General features: G+C 38.5%; 2 protein-coding genes and 1 pseudogene across 3 annotated transcripts; all 3 read right to left on the reverse strand.

Moving 5' to 3' along the window:
* Positions 1-490: 490 nt before the first annotated feature.
* Positions 491-1,920, reverse strand: LOC103432786 (NAC domain-containing protein 41-like). The gene has a single exon (XM_008370993.3). It carries the CDS (start codon positions 1,773-1,775, stop codon positions 642-644), a length of 1,134 nt encoding a protein of 377 aa, XP_008369215.2. The 5' UTR covers positions 1,776-1,920; the 3' UTR covers positions 491-641.
* A 1,396-nt stretch (positions 1,921-3,316) lies between these two features.
* LOC114819197 (uncharacterized) lies at positions 3,317-4,984 on the reverse strand. Of its 2 annotated transcripts, none has more exons than XM_029098374.2 (2): positions 4,644-4,984; positions 3,317-4,459 (listed from the first exon to the last, which is right to left on the reverse strand). In XM_029098374.2, the coding sequence occupies exon 2, from the start codon at positions 4,406-4,408 to the stop codon at positions 3,746-3,748; it is 663 nt and encodes a 220-aa protein (XP_028954207.1). In that variant the 5' UTR covers positions 4,409-4,459; positions 4,644-4,984; the 3' UTR covers positions 3,317-3,745. The 2 variants fall into 2 exon arrangements, with proteins under 2 accessions (XP_028954207.1, XP_028954209.1); XM_029098376.2 differs by having other exon boundaries at positions 3,317-4,417; positions 4,644-4,871.
* A 1,082-nt stretch (positions 4,985-6,066) lies between these two features.
* Positions 6,067-11,879, reverse strand: LOC103432713 (probable E3 ubiquitin-protein ligase ARI7; annotated as a pseudogene).
* Between the last annotated feature and the right edge of the window lie 5,122 nt (positions 11,880-17,001).

Raw genomic sequence — 17,001 nt, forward strand, 5'->3', positions numbered from 1 at the left:
ATTGCTGGTCCAAAACAGAACGTGACACATATAATATAGACTAAGGTATGAATACTAAAAATTAAAGAGAGAACTTACATTCCACAAAAAATCCATAAAAACAGTGGCAAGAAACATGATAATTGTCCTTATCGTCAACAAAACTATCAACACGTTCACAAACTGACACTGAACACTTAACACACCATGTTACCATCAAAATTCAAGCACAATACACAGAACATGCACACGCTCACAAGCCACTTATGCAGAGGGAGTAATTCAAAGGAAAAGAAAACATTAATTTGATTTTCAAATTTGGTATAGTAAATTAGTAATTGAAATCTTCAACCTTGAAACCTTTTGTCAATAAAAATAAAAAGAAAGTAAGAAGCTTGGGTGGAAAAGAAATGTATTATAAAGCATTCAGTGCATTAAAATTGGAAACGATCCTAGAAGCAAAATGAAAGGCAGGCAATGTATAAGTACGTCAGAGAAGAGGGCCCAGGTAAACACCTATACCAAATTTCTTAATTAACTAATGAACCAAAAGAAATCAAAGCATATATACTAAGAACGGAAATAAAATATATCCTGATCATAACTGTGCTTCTATATGCACGCCATGGAAATTAGACAGCTGCTGTCACCTCTACGTCCCTCTATTGATCATTCACAGAATCGTTCATCCACAAACAGTCTGTCCAGTAATTGAACCCGTCTAACGGTTGGCTGAATTCGTCAATTTGAGGCCACTCCCGGGGCAATTTACCTTCAAGCGTTGTCAACCATTCTTTAATGTCTCCACGCACTGCTTCACCGTCTAAAGGATATTCCCCGCCGCCCAAGAATATTGGAGAAGAAGGAACATCACTCATCAGTGGCACATATTCATGATCTGAAATATGAGTGGGAATGGGCATCACATTTCCGTTAATGTAGCTTATGCACCCCTGGTCGTGATTGCTAGTGTCGCCGTCCAAGCATATGGGATAAGAAGGAACATCACTCATCAATATCACACTATCCTGATCAGAGAAATCAGTCGGCTTCGTATTGCCGTTAATGTTGGTTATGCACTCCTGATCCTGATACCTAGTGTCAGTAATCATATTGCTTTCAGTTCCAACAAAAGGCAAAACAGCAGGGGTATTGGTGATCACATTCACATTAGAATGTTTTTGTGAACCCGGTTCTTTTCTTGCTCTCTTTCTCTTAATCAGCGGCTTCTCATTCGATAATTCTTTTCTTGCCCTCTTAATCGGTGGCTTCTCATTGAAGTCATGAGTTGGACTTGAGGAATTCATCTTGTTTCCGCACCTAGACCTCGGATTCCTTTTAAGTCGGGAAAGAACGACCTTTGGGCCAGCAACTACATTAGGAAGAAGACTGTACTCTTCTAACAGCCAGCCGCCATTGTTGTTAGAACCCTTGTTGTTATACCTGAAATGCCCTTTATCCCCAATTGGAATTCCGTCCAAACCTAAAACTTTGTCGGAGGATGTTTCGCTCCAAGTGCCTCCGGCTTCGATCTGGCGTTTGCTGCGGCTATCGCTGTCGCTTCTAGAACGCAGCTCGTAGAAGAAGAACAAGTCCTGATCGAGTAGGGAATTTCCACCGAATTGCTCCCAAACCACCCAGGGTGGTGTTTGTCCAAAGAGATTGAACTCGTGAACAAACGGGTTGCCCAAGGGCTTTCCGGAGAGGGCTCTATCGCGAAGATAGGAACTGACCAATTCTTGATCAGTAGGATGAAACCGAAAACCCAATGGCATACCGTAATAACCCACCTCCATTGTTAAACGCGATTTCAATTCAATGCAATTCAAAACAAAACAAATGCAGCAGCAAAAACCCTAATTTTTTATTGGGCACAAAATAAAGAAGAGAAATAAGCGGGAGAAATTAAAGAGAAGAAAAAGGGAAACCTGGAAGCCGATTTCACTCGCTCGCCGAGGAGAGCAGCTCGTCGACGCCTCCTCAATCGCCGTCTTCGTCCCCAAACAAGAGCAACTGAAATTTCGAGTATTCTGTAATTCAATTCAACCGGAGACTGTTGGAGCACTGAATTCTAGTTCTGGTTCAAATTCGAACGCGCAGAGAGAGCGAGAGAGAGAACGCACAGAGAGAGCGAGAGAGAGAACGCACAGAGAGAGCGAGAGAGAAAGATCTTGAGAGAGATCTAGAGAGAGAGAGAGAGAGAGAGGATTTGAAATTTATACGGAAGAAAATATGACCGTTTGGTTTGGGAATTGGATGTTAACGTTGCAAACTTGCAAGGCTCACCGCTTAAGCGCGGGATTTTATCACGTGGCATTTTCATATCTACGAAACCCTAAATCCCCAAATTGTGGAATCCGGATTCTCCCGGATTCTTTTTGTGAGGATCCTGAAAATTTTTGAATCATATTCGTTCATTGTACATCATACAGTCAGAAAATATTTTAAATATTTTTATTTAAAATTAAATACAAACAATACCTGACAAAAACTGATCGTACAATATAAGATAAACGAACATAATTTACGGATCCTCAATATCCCTACCAAAATGATCCGGAGAGGATCCTGTTGGCAAATTGTGAGCCAAATGACTAGAATAACGCAGGGAAAAAAAAGAATTTCAATTGGGCTGGGTTCCGTTTTTAACTTCTTGGCCTATTTTTTATTCAGCTGGGTCCAGTTCTTTTGGTTTTCAGGCATTCTATTGGCAAATTTTTTTAGATTTTTATATTAGATTAACGAACCCAAAAAGATTTTTTAGATTAAGGGTGAATGTTGGATTGAAAGTTTCAATTTCGACACGAAAAAGATTTGTTTCGTATTTTTATTAACATAGCATTGCATGATTGACACGAAAAGTCATAGTCACAATGTATTAATGTCATAAAAATTGCTCAACATGGATATATTTCGCAATAGGAAATTGTGATTATGACTTAGACATGAGAAATCATAGGAAATCACGATTTTTTTAATTTCCTATGTCCAAGCCACAGTCACAATTTCCTAGGATTGACACAATAAGCCATAATCGCAATGTTCACATGGCGCTGCATATACATTTTTCATAGGAGTAACAAGATTTTCTCCCAACTCTAATACACCTTTATGTTCTTCCTATCCAAAACTATGTTGGAGAAGATTTCATAAGAAACACGTCCGGAATCCGTCATTACCAGATTGATTATTCATGAAACGAAACGTAGAGGTCGAAACAAACAATGAGAAACTGAGTACTACTGTTCGCTACAACGACAACGTCTGAAAATTGAAACAAAAACTCAAACTGTGCTGAAAGAAATGACAAGAACAAAAGTAAGTGCAGTCAGAACTGTTGGGAACTTCATGTACATTCATATGTATATTGTCTGCAGATTTCCTCAAGATTGACAAAAGTACAAAGTAAGACCACCAGCTAGACGAAATAACATACTGAAAACTATTCCATCCACAACAATAACAACAACAACAAAGCCTTTTCCCACTAAGTGGGGTCGGCTATATGAATCCTAGAGCGCCATTGCGCTTGGTTCTATGTCACATCTTCCGTGTAAATAAAAAGACTGAAAACTAATAAACTAACTATGATTAAAACGGAAGTCGGAAAGAAAAAGCTGAAAGGTTACCGTGCTCATCTAAATTCTTGAACTCTACTAGTAGTATAAAAACAAGAGCTGACGCTTCTAGATGATAATAGCTTGACAACTTGATTCACGCAAGGCGTGTATACTCCGTGTAAAGTCCTCTTCCTCCTGCTCCGCTTCTAGATGATGATGATGGAGAGCAAGCAAATCAAGAGAAAATGGAGAACCGGGGCCCGTGGCCTTCCAATGTTTCCAACCACAACTGGTAAAATAATGATTTGAGAAGGAGGGAACGGGATGATGGTGATGAGCAGAGTAGTGTGATCAGGTTCAGTAGCTTGATGTACATGATCTTGATTTGGGTCTTCATCATCCTCTCCTCCAATATGATTAAAGAATTCAGTGATCAAGTCCTCCTCATCATCCAACTCTCTTTCATCCGTGGTTCTTGGCCCCTCCTCAATCTCGTGACGATGATGACCGAGATGAGTAGTTAGCGGAGGCACAACAGCAGCCTCGTCTGCAGCAGAGGCCGCAACAGCAGAATCAGGCAGAAGCTCAAACTCGTCAATTAAGGATCCTAACAGATCATCATCCCAGCAATCATATGCTTCGGTGGTGCTGCTTGAGGACCCCTCGTGATGAAGTAGATCATCAAGCTCCCTAATCGAGTCCTCCATTGCCAAAAGACCATCATCCGAATCATGAGTCCTCTGCCTCTTGACCGTATCACCCAAAACCGTAACGGCATCATCGGAATCGGAATCGGAATCGGAATCGGAATCAGGGAAACGCGGACGCTTGAGAGAAGAGACAGTGGGCCTCAAATCTTGACCTCCCATCTCCAATTTCTTCACGAAACACAACACAAACAGACGAAAGCGGTGTGCTTTCTGTGAAAACCAAAACCCTAAGTCGGTAATGTGGAAGAAGAAAAAGCAGAAATTAAAGATCAGCTCGGAGTGCGACTGAATTGATTATACGGGATTTGGGAATTAGGGTTTCTTGTTACAGTGCTAGACAGACAGAAATTAAAGATACCGAGAAATAAAACAGAAGAAAAGGCAAGAACTGAACCTGGAACTGGGAACAAGTCGTCGACTTTCTTCTCAGAGAAGAGGATGGATTCGTCCCCAAATTTGAATCGAGCTTCCAATTTCAACAGACAGAGAGAGATCAAGCGACAGAGAGAGAGAGAGAGAGCAACAAATTTGAATTGGGCTTCAAATTCGGACGCACACAGAGAGAACGCAACAATGCAACACGACCGTTTGAGCGAGAGTGAGAGCGATCCAGAGATCCAGTGAGAGAGTGGGATGGGGGTTTTGAAATTTAAAGAAGGGAAAATATGACCGTTTGGGAATTGGACCGCTTAAACGCGGGTTTCATCACGTGCCGTTTTCTTTCTGCTCTTTGGCGCCTGCGAGTGGGAAGCCCTCCCCAATACAACCCAATTGTGTTCCGAATGACTAAATTACCCTCGAATTACGAATCACGCAGTTCCCAGATCTCAGGGTATTTTAGTCAAACCAAAAACTCAAAGGATCGCAGAATCGTGTCACTGTCTTGGTTACTGAGTTGTTTGTGTTTGATCCAGATGTATGTGAGAAGTGGCGTTTGGGAGTATGCGATGCGAGTAAGGTGTTGGATAAGATTTTGAAATCGATAAAAGTAATTGTTGAATTTGTCCACCATCAATCATTTTAAATAATTTCATAAAAAGTTATATTAAATATGAATAAAATAATAAAAATACTCTTAATTTAATAAATAATTAGCCAAAATGATTTGATAAGAATTAAGGATATTTTTTTATCATTTTATCCTTATTTGATGAAAATTTTACACGAAAAGACCAAAATGATTGATAACGGGTAAACTCAGAGACCACTTCTATAGATCTCAAATCTCAAGAATCGAAGTGATAAGTTATGTTAATCTCAATGATCATTTTGATTATAAAACTTTAAATAATAGACCACTGAAATCAAAATTGTCAAATTCCTCCTCTGTATTATTTCCACACTCATCTTTATTCTCAACCCATCAAATTTCCTCAGCATTAATATACTTTTTAACCATGATTTTCTAACAATTTAGTCAAAACATTTTCCAAATATCGATTGTACACATGTTTAATGACTTTGAAACAAAAAAAAGGCCATATTTTAATTACCAAAATATATTTCAAATACAAATAGGATAGAATAGGGCTAGTGTCATAGTGGAAACCAAGCACTCATGTCGTTCACCGTTCGAAGCAGAATTTAGATGAACCAACATTCTTGATCATACGCTAGTTGAGCGCAAACTGCAAAAACCAAAACCAAACAATGACGCGAGAAGCATCAGATATGCAATGTTTTTCCCCGTTACTCATTACTTGCTTTTAACTATTACAATGAAAGCAATTCGGAATAATTTCACAGCATACGGATTCAAAAAACGAGTCCAAACACAAACGTTACTGAAACTGATACGAAAATAAATAGAGCATATCTGCATTCACAATGGACAACTGCAATATACTTAAATTAGGTCGTGGAACCCCGAGTTTATAAGCACATCGATGTTATGTACAGAATAATCACATTATGTTTCCACCAACACACACAAATACCAACAGGCCAACCTTTTTTTTACCCTAAACGGCTTCTGCATTTCTTCCATTTCAGACCATCATAGTTTTCGTACCATAGAATCCATCGTCTGTTGTACACTTGTTCTTAGCTTGCGTTAAGTTGTTTTCTCCAACAGACTCGGGAACACAGGAAGCTAGAATACTCACCAACGGTGATGGCACATGTGGCAGGCGTGGAATTGTTGTACGATACTGATCACAGGTCCAAATATACGTGCTATACATATCTGCTGGACCCACCACCTCGACTGGTTACCTTTCCCTTTCCACCTTTTGCTTTGCTGCTTCCTACGTTTTTTGAGCTGGTTCACACAGCAAGCTGCTTGAGAGTCCACATCACATAGGCCTTTCTCTAATGCCATTACCAGGTTCTGGAAGTAATTTTTAGTCACCCTGTCACAATTAGTGAATCAATTTGTACTCACAGATAACTGACCGTGCAAACACAATAACAGACCTACTCTAATTTAAAAAAAAAACTAATCCGCATGTAAATTACATGATAAATGACTAGAGACAGAAAAACCGGTTCTTGCACACTTTTATTTATCTTCCTTCCAGTTCCTATACTAAAGACTCACTGATTCGACCTTTTCGTTTGCTGCATTTTGCATCCAGACAATGTTGAACAGACAACTATACACTAGGTTGACCAAAAAAAAAATGATACACATAACTCCATTTTTTTTTGGACAAGACACATTTCAACACAAAACATCCCATAGAAAATGAATTTCAACTAATATTTCATCACAATATTTACCCGGTAAGTCCAGCTAGCTTTGTATGGAAATCAACGAATTCTTTCGATGGGCCTTCTGCACTAAGGAAATGCAGTAGCTCCTTCTCTGCACACTGATGAAGCCTTTCCAAAGCAGACTCTGCCTCACCTGAAGACAAAAGCAGAATTGCAAATTTCAGAAAACTTTAAAAACAACTCCTAACTAGTTCCTGCAGATATACACAGTTCATACCTTGCAAGTACTCAAAAAACTGCCTCTTCGCTTGCTCACGCTCTGGCAGGTAGTACCCATAAGCATACGTCCATTTTAGCACTCTCCTACATTCAACAATCTACAAACATAAAGAAAAAAAGGCAAAAACAATGTCAGCATTTCATCACCTAACAAATCTGATTTGATGTTATAAACTAATTCATGTTATATCTAACAAGAAACGCAGGAATTCACCTGCTGCCAGGCATCGGTTATGAACTTGAGCTGAGACTCAGGCTCACGCTGTATGTCACTAAGTTTCTCCATCTGAGAGAGAAAAACAAGGTATCCATCAGTTCTTACATAATAACTTCACAGAAATCCATACAGCTCCCTCTTGCTTTGCTGCCTCGTAGCGGTTACATGCATAGAGACCACCCGTCCTTTCACCATGCTCCGCCCATGAACCAAGGCAAAGCCTGCATGGTACATATAATTCATTTAGCATCACGTGTAAAACTTAACCACATTAGAACAGAATCAAAAGAAAAGTATTCAGACATTTTTTTCAAACAATAATAAATTTCCATTGAAGTAAGAAACAGAAGCAGAAAGCATACCAGCAAAATTCAAATTTGCAGGGTGGTGTGCAAGTCATGTGCATACATCCTTGGTTTTTTTCAATAGGCCGCTTGCACTTTGGACATGGCTTAGAATTGGCCAGTATCCTGAGCATCATCAACAAAGGTTAGGACAGAACAATACAAAATGAAACATGAATTACCAAGAATTCCACCAACTCACATAAAAGTGTTAATAAAAGTTAAATTTCAATGGTGTATCTGAAACTAAAACTAATCATGTTTTCTCTTTGCACCACTCAATTCAACATAATTAATGAATATACTTCCAGATGTTACAGGACCAGTGAACCAGCATTGCGCCCTACACCAGCCACACTAACCCATGCATACACGTGTAACTCGCGCATAAAACCTATTACCAAAAAAAATTATTCTAGAAAAACAAAATGAAGTGACCATTACACTAGCTAACAAGCCCTACTTTCTGCAATATCCTGGTATGTGCAGATCCAGTTAAATTCACAAGCACTACCTTTACTTCTTAGAGAGAGAGTTTTCTGCATCCAAAAACTTATGTGGCCTCTTTGTTCTTTTGATTTTATTGAGCATGTATTGGGATTCGGGATTTGAAGCTTGATTTGATTGGGTATGACTGTTGACATGCTTAATAAAATCAAAGACACAGAAAGACCACATGAATTTTTGGATACAGAAGATTTGAACTCTACTTCATAAGCCTTAAACTTTACCATATACAACAAATGTTTGTACCATAATAAATTTATCACATTCCCAAAAGTTTCAGGAGCATGGTCAACTTAATAAGTTAATATTTCCCCACAATTTATCACATTAAATTCCCTTGCATATCAAAAGCAGTGGAAGTCATCAAATCAGCACACGAAAATTAATGAAAAATAAGGGTTAGAGAAGGAGAAGAAAAACATAATACTCTACTTATGAAAAGCACATAATGAAGGGGTATTCTTACCATGGAAACAACCAGAAAGCCAATAAATGTATCAAAAGAGAAATGCATTAAGTAAAAGTGTAAGGTCGTACCCAGTGCACAAGGCTTCCGCTTTACGCAGGGTCTGGGAGATGTGAATGTCGGCTAGCCTTACCCCCATTTATGGAGAGGCTGCTCCCAAGTCTCGAACCCGAGACCTACCGCTCATGGGCGAAGGCACTTACCATCGCACCAAGTGCGACCTCTCATTAAGTAAAAGTGTAAAACCACAAAATTCAATTTTGGATGCTCAGAAAAAATACAAACCAGTTCATGTTTTCAGACTCAGCACTGTTCTTTAAAATCCATTTCTCCACAGTGCTACAGTCGACGATGAGCTTCCTCCGTACACTGCACAGCCAAAACAAAATATGACTCACCTATATAGATAAGTTTTCGCTGAGATATTAAATACCAAAAGTTACAAAAGGAAACTTACATTCCAGCAAAATCCATAGGAGCAGAGGAAGATACATCATAATTTTCAATATCACCAACAAAATTAACAGCATATTCACAACCGGGATAAGGACACCACTTGGTCTAGCAGAAAAGAAAAAGAATTACAAATCATGGTGAGAAAAATGGAAAAACATGAAAGAAGAAAAATGATGTTCATAAATTCCACTATACCACACAAGAGTAACAGACAGGAACACATCATTGTTCCATCAAAAAGAAAATAAACCACTAATAAAAAAATGATACTCATATATTCACACTCACACGCCCACACAGGCACATGAGTAATTGAAAAGAAAAGAAACCACCAATCATTTTTCAATATAGTAATCAAAATTGTCAACCTTGTTGTAAAATCGACGGTGGGTGCAGTGGAATAAATGAAACAAGACACAAAATTTACGAGGTTCCTCTACAGTCAGTGTGACTGAAGTACGTCATCGAGGCAGCAGTAGTGCTTTCATTATAATTTGGAATAATAGGAGTACAAAGATAACTCTCTTTAATCTCCCCCTCATTTTCCTCTTCTTCCTCTCTTCCTCTTCTTTCCTCTCTCTCTCTTTTCTTTCTTCCTCTTCCGTGAGTGTTGTTTTTATAGAAGTAAATCACATGCTAAATAGTGGAAGGGCAACTTGCCCATTATTTGAGTGGACATCCATTTCTACAACAAACCTGGTATTATTGAGTACTGAAACACATAGATAACACCATTTTTTTTAACATGACTTTTTTTATCATGATAACTTTAGTTTTCTATGCAAAAGGAAACAAAGTAATGAGATAGACGTTTGATAAAGTTGATACATTAACATGTTCTCTTTGATATTGTTATTGAAAAGCCAATCTTAAGAACATTTATAGATGTTTTATATTATTAATAATAATAAAATTCAAATCTTGGATAGCCAAAAACATTTCAGATTTATTGTACAACTTTGGGTTTACATCTCTATAAATAGCAATGTTTTAAAAGGCTCGCCTTAGGGCGTGCCTAGGTGTCATCTGAGGCTGGGCGTGAGGGTTGCCACCTCTGTTTTGAGGGAGTGGGCGGAAGGCTTTGCCGAAGCCGCCTAGACGTGGCTCAGGGTTTTTTTTTTTTTTTTTTTTTTATCAAACTCTCAAACCCAAATTTTGGGTATGGTTTTAACTGCCTCATACTTCTTCCTTGCACTATCGTTTCTCTGCCTTTTTTTTTGTTTTTTTGTTTTATATAATGGATGTATGTGTTGTCTGCGTGCATTGTTATATGTGTGCTCATTGTACTTTTCATCCTCTATTTTATATATACTAGAAGATGAGCACACACTTTGTGTGTGAACAATTTCATTTTCTTTTTTGTTTTTGATTAAGGAGTGTGATTAGTTTTTAAAAAATTTAAAAAGAGTATGAGACAATGATGATGGGATCTCTTAATAAGGGCATATTTTTCTTAATATTACATTACTACACCCCACCCCCGATTTTAAAAAATAGTTTTGGGTTTTTATTTAAAAAATCGTTTTTGGGTCTTAATGTGTGTGCTCGTGGGGCCTCTTTCCTTTTTGGTCTCCCCTACCTAGCCTCCTTCATTCTATTTTCCTTTGGACTCGTGAGTCATCTATTTCCCTTTCTCTGCAACTCTCTCCTTCCTTCCCCGAGAATCATCGCACACACACACCCATTGACAATCACCACCTCATCCACCCTCACCTAAACTTTCCCATGTGATTCACGAAACTTGGAACAAGGTTGGAGCACACCCAAAACCTCCTCGTTCTCGTGGCGTTGCCACTGTGCATCTCCTAAGAATCACCCAAAACTTCTTGGATCGTACTTTGGGTAGTATTTCTAAGACATTTGGTGCAGGAAACGTCCCTGGAAACCCAATTTTCAGCCAAACCAAGGCGATTTGGCCAATGTGCAAGGTATCAATCTCTTCGTATCACTGAGTACTACAACTTTTCTTTTTGAATCACCCAATTTCGTTGAGTATTGAAAAAGTTATATCCATTTGAATCTTACCCAGTTTTCGGCACCTCTGAGGCTTTCGAGTCATTTTCCGACCAAACCACGATGCGTTAGAAGTCGTGCGAGTTACCATTCTCTTCATCTCGTCGAGAACTACAACTTTTGTTTTGTTTCGCTCAATTTCGTTGAGTATTGACAAAGTTATTAACATTTAAAGTTTGTCTAATTTCAGGCCGAATTCCAGCCTTCTCTTTCGAATGAGTCCGGCTACCCAATCCTTTAAAGCCTAACCCAAAACCCTTTTGGAAATTTAGGCCTTTGGGCCTAGGTCCTTTCAGCCCAAACTCTCCAACCCAACCCAAACCTTTTATTTTTATTTTGTTTTAAAACCCAAAGGAATAGGGTCGGGCCTTCAAGCCCAGCCCATTTGAGAACACAAGTGAGACAGGCTTTTGGGCCATTGAACCAGCCCAAGACCCACGGGCTTTAAAGCCCAAACCTAATATAACCCAGCCCTAAACCCATTTTAAATTAGAACTCCTTAACCCATTAACCCATTATCCTAAGCCCAAGCTACCTAAACCTAAACCTAACCCAAGTCCAAACCCTATGCCCTAAACCTGAGTGGAACCTTCCAAGGATATTCCTAGAATCTTTCGAGGAATATCCCGTGTTGACCTTTTTCGAAAATTTAACCGGGACCTTTCTTAGAGTAATTCTACGTCCTGAATCCATTTTCGAAGTCTGTTTTCCCAAATTCAATTGTTATAATAGAGTTTTATTAATTAGACCTTTTATGTGCTTAGGGGCAATTATTTGTGACGATTCCTTGTTCGCTAGTTTGCGTGGCTCTTCAGCGACGAAGTATCTATGAGTGGACCCCTTCTAAAAATGCATGTTTTAATAGCAGAAATGCATACATGAAAAGCATGATTTAATGATTACGTTTTATGAAATGTTTTATGAGATAACATGTTTATTGAGGCTAGCTTGAATTATTACTATTCTTCCTATAACCTGTGTTCTTTATAGAATATCTGATGGATGATGATATAATATTTAGAACATGTTTCGAACACCTCTTTATAGTATAGATCATGGATGATTTTATACTATGAAGTTGCTTTTCAAATATATGTATGTTCAATAATTTTGTACTTACCTAGTGGTCCCTATTCCACTACGGGACGAGGGATAGATTCCGTCCCGGGCGACGGTTATAGTGTTGGCATAGGGCCTGAAGGGTTTTTCCTTTGGCAATTAGCACATGGACGGGGAGCTGGCACGTGGCCTGGGGGTTATTTTCCTCTAGCAATTGGCACAGAGACGGGGAGCTAGCATGGGGCCTGGAGGGATATTAGACGTTCACTAGTGATTACGATATACATGAGTTATGATTTGAGACATTGCACGGCATGTTAGGTTACGTAAAACCTATTTTATTTATCATGCTATGTCACGCCCCGAACCTAACATACGTCCAGGATCGACGCGTGACGTCATCCAGCATCCGTATATCTAACAAATCCCGCCCACGAGATATGTACCCTATGTCAAAGGCCCTATTGCGTATATCTAATTTTTCGTAAGCTTTATGGCTGCATCTAACCTTCTCGTTAGACTGCCTATGTACCCTAAACAGGGATCAAGCCATTCGTAGTTCATCGATCACTACCCATCTACATTTACCACAATACATTCAAGCCGAAAGATATAACATTCCTCAATCAATCATTAGAATTTGACAAGTATGGAAGTACTAGATTCAAGGCTACATAACAATCCAATATGACAATCAAGGTTTCCATTCCACCTCTCATATAAGTCACTATGTTTTCAACTTGAAACCTTAATCCATCACATGTAACATATCCAAGAACCAACAAAGCACAATATTATTCTCAATGCCACATTGAGCACCAAGACTAATAATAATAATAACAATCATATCCCACATCATTCCGCAATCATTCTACTTAATCAATCCTAAAATCAAGGATTGCATGATATCTACAATTACTATGTTATTCAATTAATAAGGTCCCATATCAATTCACAAATTTTAATAAAGGATCTCTTCATATTTCCCTACCTGGATTCCAAGTACTAACTTGATAAGTCTAATTTATACACAATGTCTACTGTGAACAATTCATATTCACTCGACTCTAAGGTCGAACTACCTTTACGAAAATGAGCAAGAGTAGGGATTCCAGCCCACTCAACATAATCCAACCAAAATACCAAGCGACCTATTGTAATCTCTTCAAACCTGACATCTGTACAATCAGTGCCTACACCATGGAAATGGTGTATCGGCATCAAGAATTTAGATAAGCTACAAAGCTCGGGTGAGTGACAATAATACAAGTATGTGATAATAATGATAAAGCTAACCATTAATCACCGTTTACATCTCTTGAATATAAATCATTCATAAGAAATCAATACCAAACTTTTGTAAACCCCGAAGGAGTCACCCAGACATCCAACGGTTCGTCTGAAACCCATCACAACATCTCACACCCATCTTCTCTACAACACAATGGAAAGTAGGGTTAGAGCGACACAGTTAGGCCGAAGCCTACACCTTTGAAGCCATCTAAATTCTAATTCAATGAATCCCAAGGTGAGTACGATCCCGGACCATCACTCAACGGAATCACGAACTAGGAGGGATTCTGGACCATCTCTCAACGGAATCCAAATGGATACGATTCCAGAGCATCATTCAACGGAATCCAAACTAGAATACGATTCCGGACCATCACTCAACGGAATCGCAAAGTAAAAGGGATTCCGGACCATCTCTCAACGGAATCCAAACCGAGATACGATTCCGGAACATCACTCAACGAAATCATTGTGTAGAAGGGATTCCGGACCATCACTCAACGGAATCCACATAAGGATACGATTCCGGAACATCACTCAACGGAATCCAAACAAGCATATGATTCCCCCATCAAATGTACCAAGTACAACTACTACATGGTGTGGTCAATTCAACACCTCAACTTATCCACATCTCAACCCCTATGAGTTACAACGTAGTCACCTACACCATCAACTTCTCAAGGTCACCACGAATATGTCACGCAAGCATATAAGTGCTACAACATACTTCTAATAGGATTCTAGGATCACATTGTCATAAAAATAATCACACACATCATTCACATTACTAAAAAGATATCTTAACTCACATAAGTCACAACCATCATCAGTACCAAGCCAAATCATGTTTAATAATCATAGACCTATGGCTAAATATATAAAAATCACATTTCAATAGAAATCACATTTATAAAACCAATTCATATTCACAATTGATACCAATACAAGAAATTAAGATAATAAGTAATATCACAAATATTCAAGTCACTCTCCAACCAATGTAGGCCTACAAGACTTCACTTAAGTCTCCTGTGGTACTAATCTTAGTCTTAAGAACGTTTGGAGACAGGTTGACCGAAAGTCAACTCTCGTTCAAAGATAGGGTCCACAATTCTACACAACTTGGTCCGTAAGATCCGCATATTGGATTTTGGATCCGTAACTTTCTAAAGTCCACATTACACTTTTAAAACAACCTACTAAAATTTCACCATGATCCGACGGTCGGATCTCCGCTAATTACAAATTCAAGTGGCGGCCAACGTTTGATTTTACAAACTTAGAAATTCAATTCAGGAATATCTGTACGTCAGATCCCCGATCCGTCAGTTCCAACTATCCTCAAATATTACGTTCTATAACGTATTAAAGTTTGGTGACGATTCAACGGTCGGATCGTCGATTCACATTTTGACCAAGTAAGGTATCGTAATGAAACTAAGTCAAAACAATCAAATTACGCCATACGGATATCAATTATGAAATCAAGGCATCTATTTGAACTTAAAAGGACATCATCGGCCCACTGGCAAGGCCGCCACCACACGCACCGCCGCACGTGACGGTTGGCCGCCCCGACTTGCTGGAAAATTTCAACTATTTTTAAAAATTACCAAAAATTACAGAAATGAAGATCTCAAAGAGTAGAGCAAACTTTATACCTGTAGCCAAGTCCAATTTGGCCTGGAAACACCTCAATTTCGCTCAAACCCGCTAAAACCCTAGAAAATGGTGTGCTTTGATTCGGCTTCCAATCGAACTTCGACGCCTCCAACACTGCTTGGAATTTGTTCAGGGGCTCAAGGGAAATCTTTTGGTGGTGGTCATTGGGTGTCAACATTTTGGATTTGGGAGATTTGAACACACACACCCGCCGCACCCTTAGTACGATTTCTCCCTAATTCAAGTCCAAAACCTTTGATTTTTGGGGTGAAACATGTAGAGGGAAGGTCAAGAGAGTGTTTCCAAGTGGTTGTTTGAAGAAATTCGTCGGAAAATGGAGATGGGTGGCCGGCAATACCCACGGGTCGTACGGACCCGTTTCTCCCTTTCTTCCTTTTTCCTTCTTCTCTTTTTTTTTTCTCACGCCACACCCGTGGCTTTTTCTCTTCTTTTTTTTTTTGCAACACAACTTTAAACGTCCGTAATTATACCGTTATAATCTGGACTCACAAACGGTTTTCAGCTATGCGTTCGTGATCTCGATATCTATTCAATAATATAATTTGTGACCTCGAATGGTCTACGGATTTTAAATAATTAATTTCCAAAAAATACATACAATCCCGGCATCAAGGCACTTTCACAGCGGCACCTTCGAGTCCTCTCGGTGTAGGACCCATTCTTTTATTCATTCAATTTTATATTATTTCTTTTAGTGTTCTAGTTAGTCGTATGCTCTGAACACATTCCTTTTGTGCACATTAATTATATTTAAATTTCTTTAATCTTATTCATATTTTAGTCCTTATGCATTCAATAAATGACTTTTGTCACCCTCAGGTGTTGACCAACACTTGTTTATCCTGGTATTCGGGGAATATCGAGATCGGGGCGTGTCATACATAATTACCATTTTACCATTTTTATGTAAATACTGTGTATCAAAAGTGAGGGTAAAATAGAAAAAAATAGGGATATGATTGTCATTTTCTTAAAAGATACAAAATTACTATTTTGTCCTCCTTATGTAAGTATTGTGTATAAAAATTGAGGGCAAAATTGGAAAAAAAGTGACAAAATTTTGACAAGGAGGGTTCTCTTAATAGAATAGATATATATAACATAATATATGTATATATATGTGTACTCATGGTGATTATTGATTAATAATTTTTTTTTAATATAATATATGTGTACGCTCAGTATATATATTAAAAAATTTAAGTCTTGTGAAGCTTCACCTCACTTCTAGGCCGGACTATCCTTCGTCTTACCACGCCTCACGCTTTTAATACATTGATAAGTAGACAAAATAAAAACCACTTTTGAATCTTTTATTAACTTCAAATCTACCCCTAAAGAAGTGAAAAAACACGGGCTAGACTGAAAGAGCTCAACAACATGTCTCGTACTTGAAAGAAACTAGACTTTATAAAAAATTTAAGACAAATTAATAAAGTAGTCCAACTTTTGGTCATCCATTATTAGTAATGTGGAGTCCATTGAATTAATGGCTGACAAGTGCCCCATTCAGGACAAGTAGTTGGTGTGGTCATGTTGAAGACTAATAATATTCAAAAATTCCAAGCGTCAACTCCACGCTAGACGGGAAGACTCGGGTCAGTCAACACTGGCACCATCAGCTCTTGAATGAGTAGAAAATCCTTTCAGAAATTCCAAGCGTAAAGAAAGGATTAGAAACTCTGCACCTCCAAAGTTCGTACTAGCTCATTCACGCAAATATATTCAATTTTATTACTTCACTTGATTGAAACTGAAATATTATGTTTAATTTTGT

The sequence above is a fragment of the Malus domestica genome, chromosome 04 (genome assembly GCF_042453785.1).
Source record: "Malus domestica chromosome 04, GDT2T_hap1".
NCBI classification, from domain to species: domain Eukaryota; kingdom Viridiplantae; phylum Streptophyta; class Magnoliopsida; order Rosales; family Rosaceae; genus Malus; species Malus domestica.

Coding starts and splice junctions, on each gene's coding strand:
- LOC103432786 (XM_008370993.3), bottom strand. CDS start 1,775: ATGGAGGTGGGTTATTACGGTATGCCATTGGGTTTTCGGTTTCATCCT.
- LOC114819197 (XM_029098374.2), bottom strand. CDS start 4,408: ATGGGAGGTCAAGATTTGAGGCCCACTGTCTCTTCTCTCAAGCGTCCG.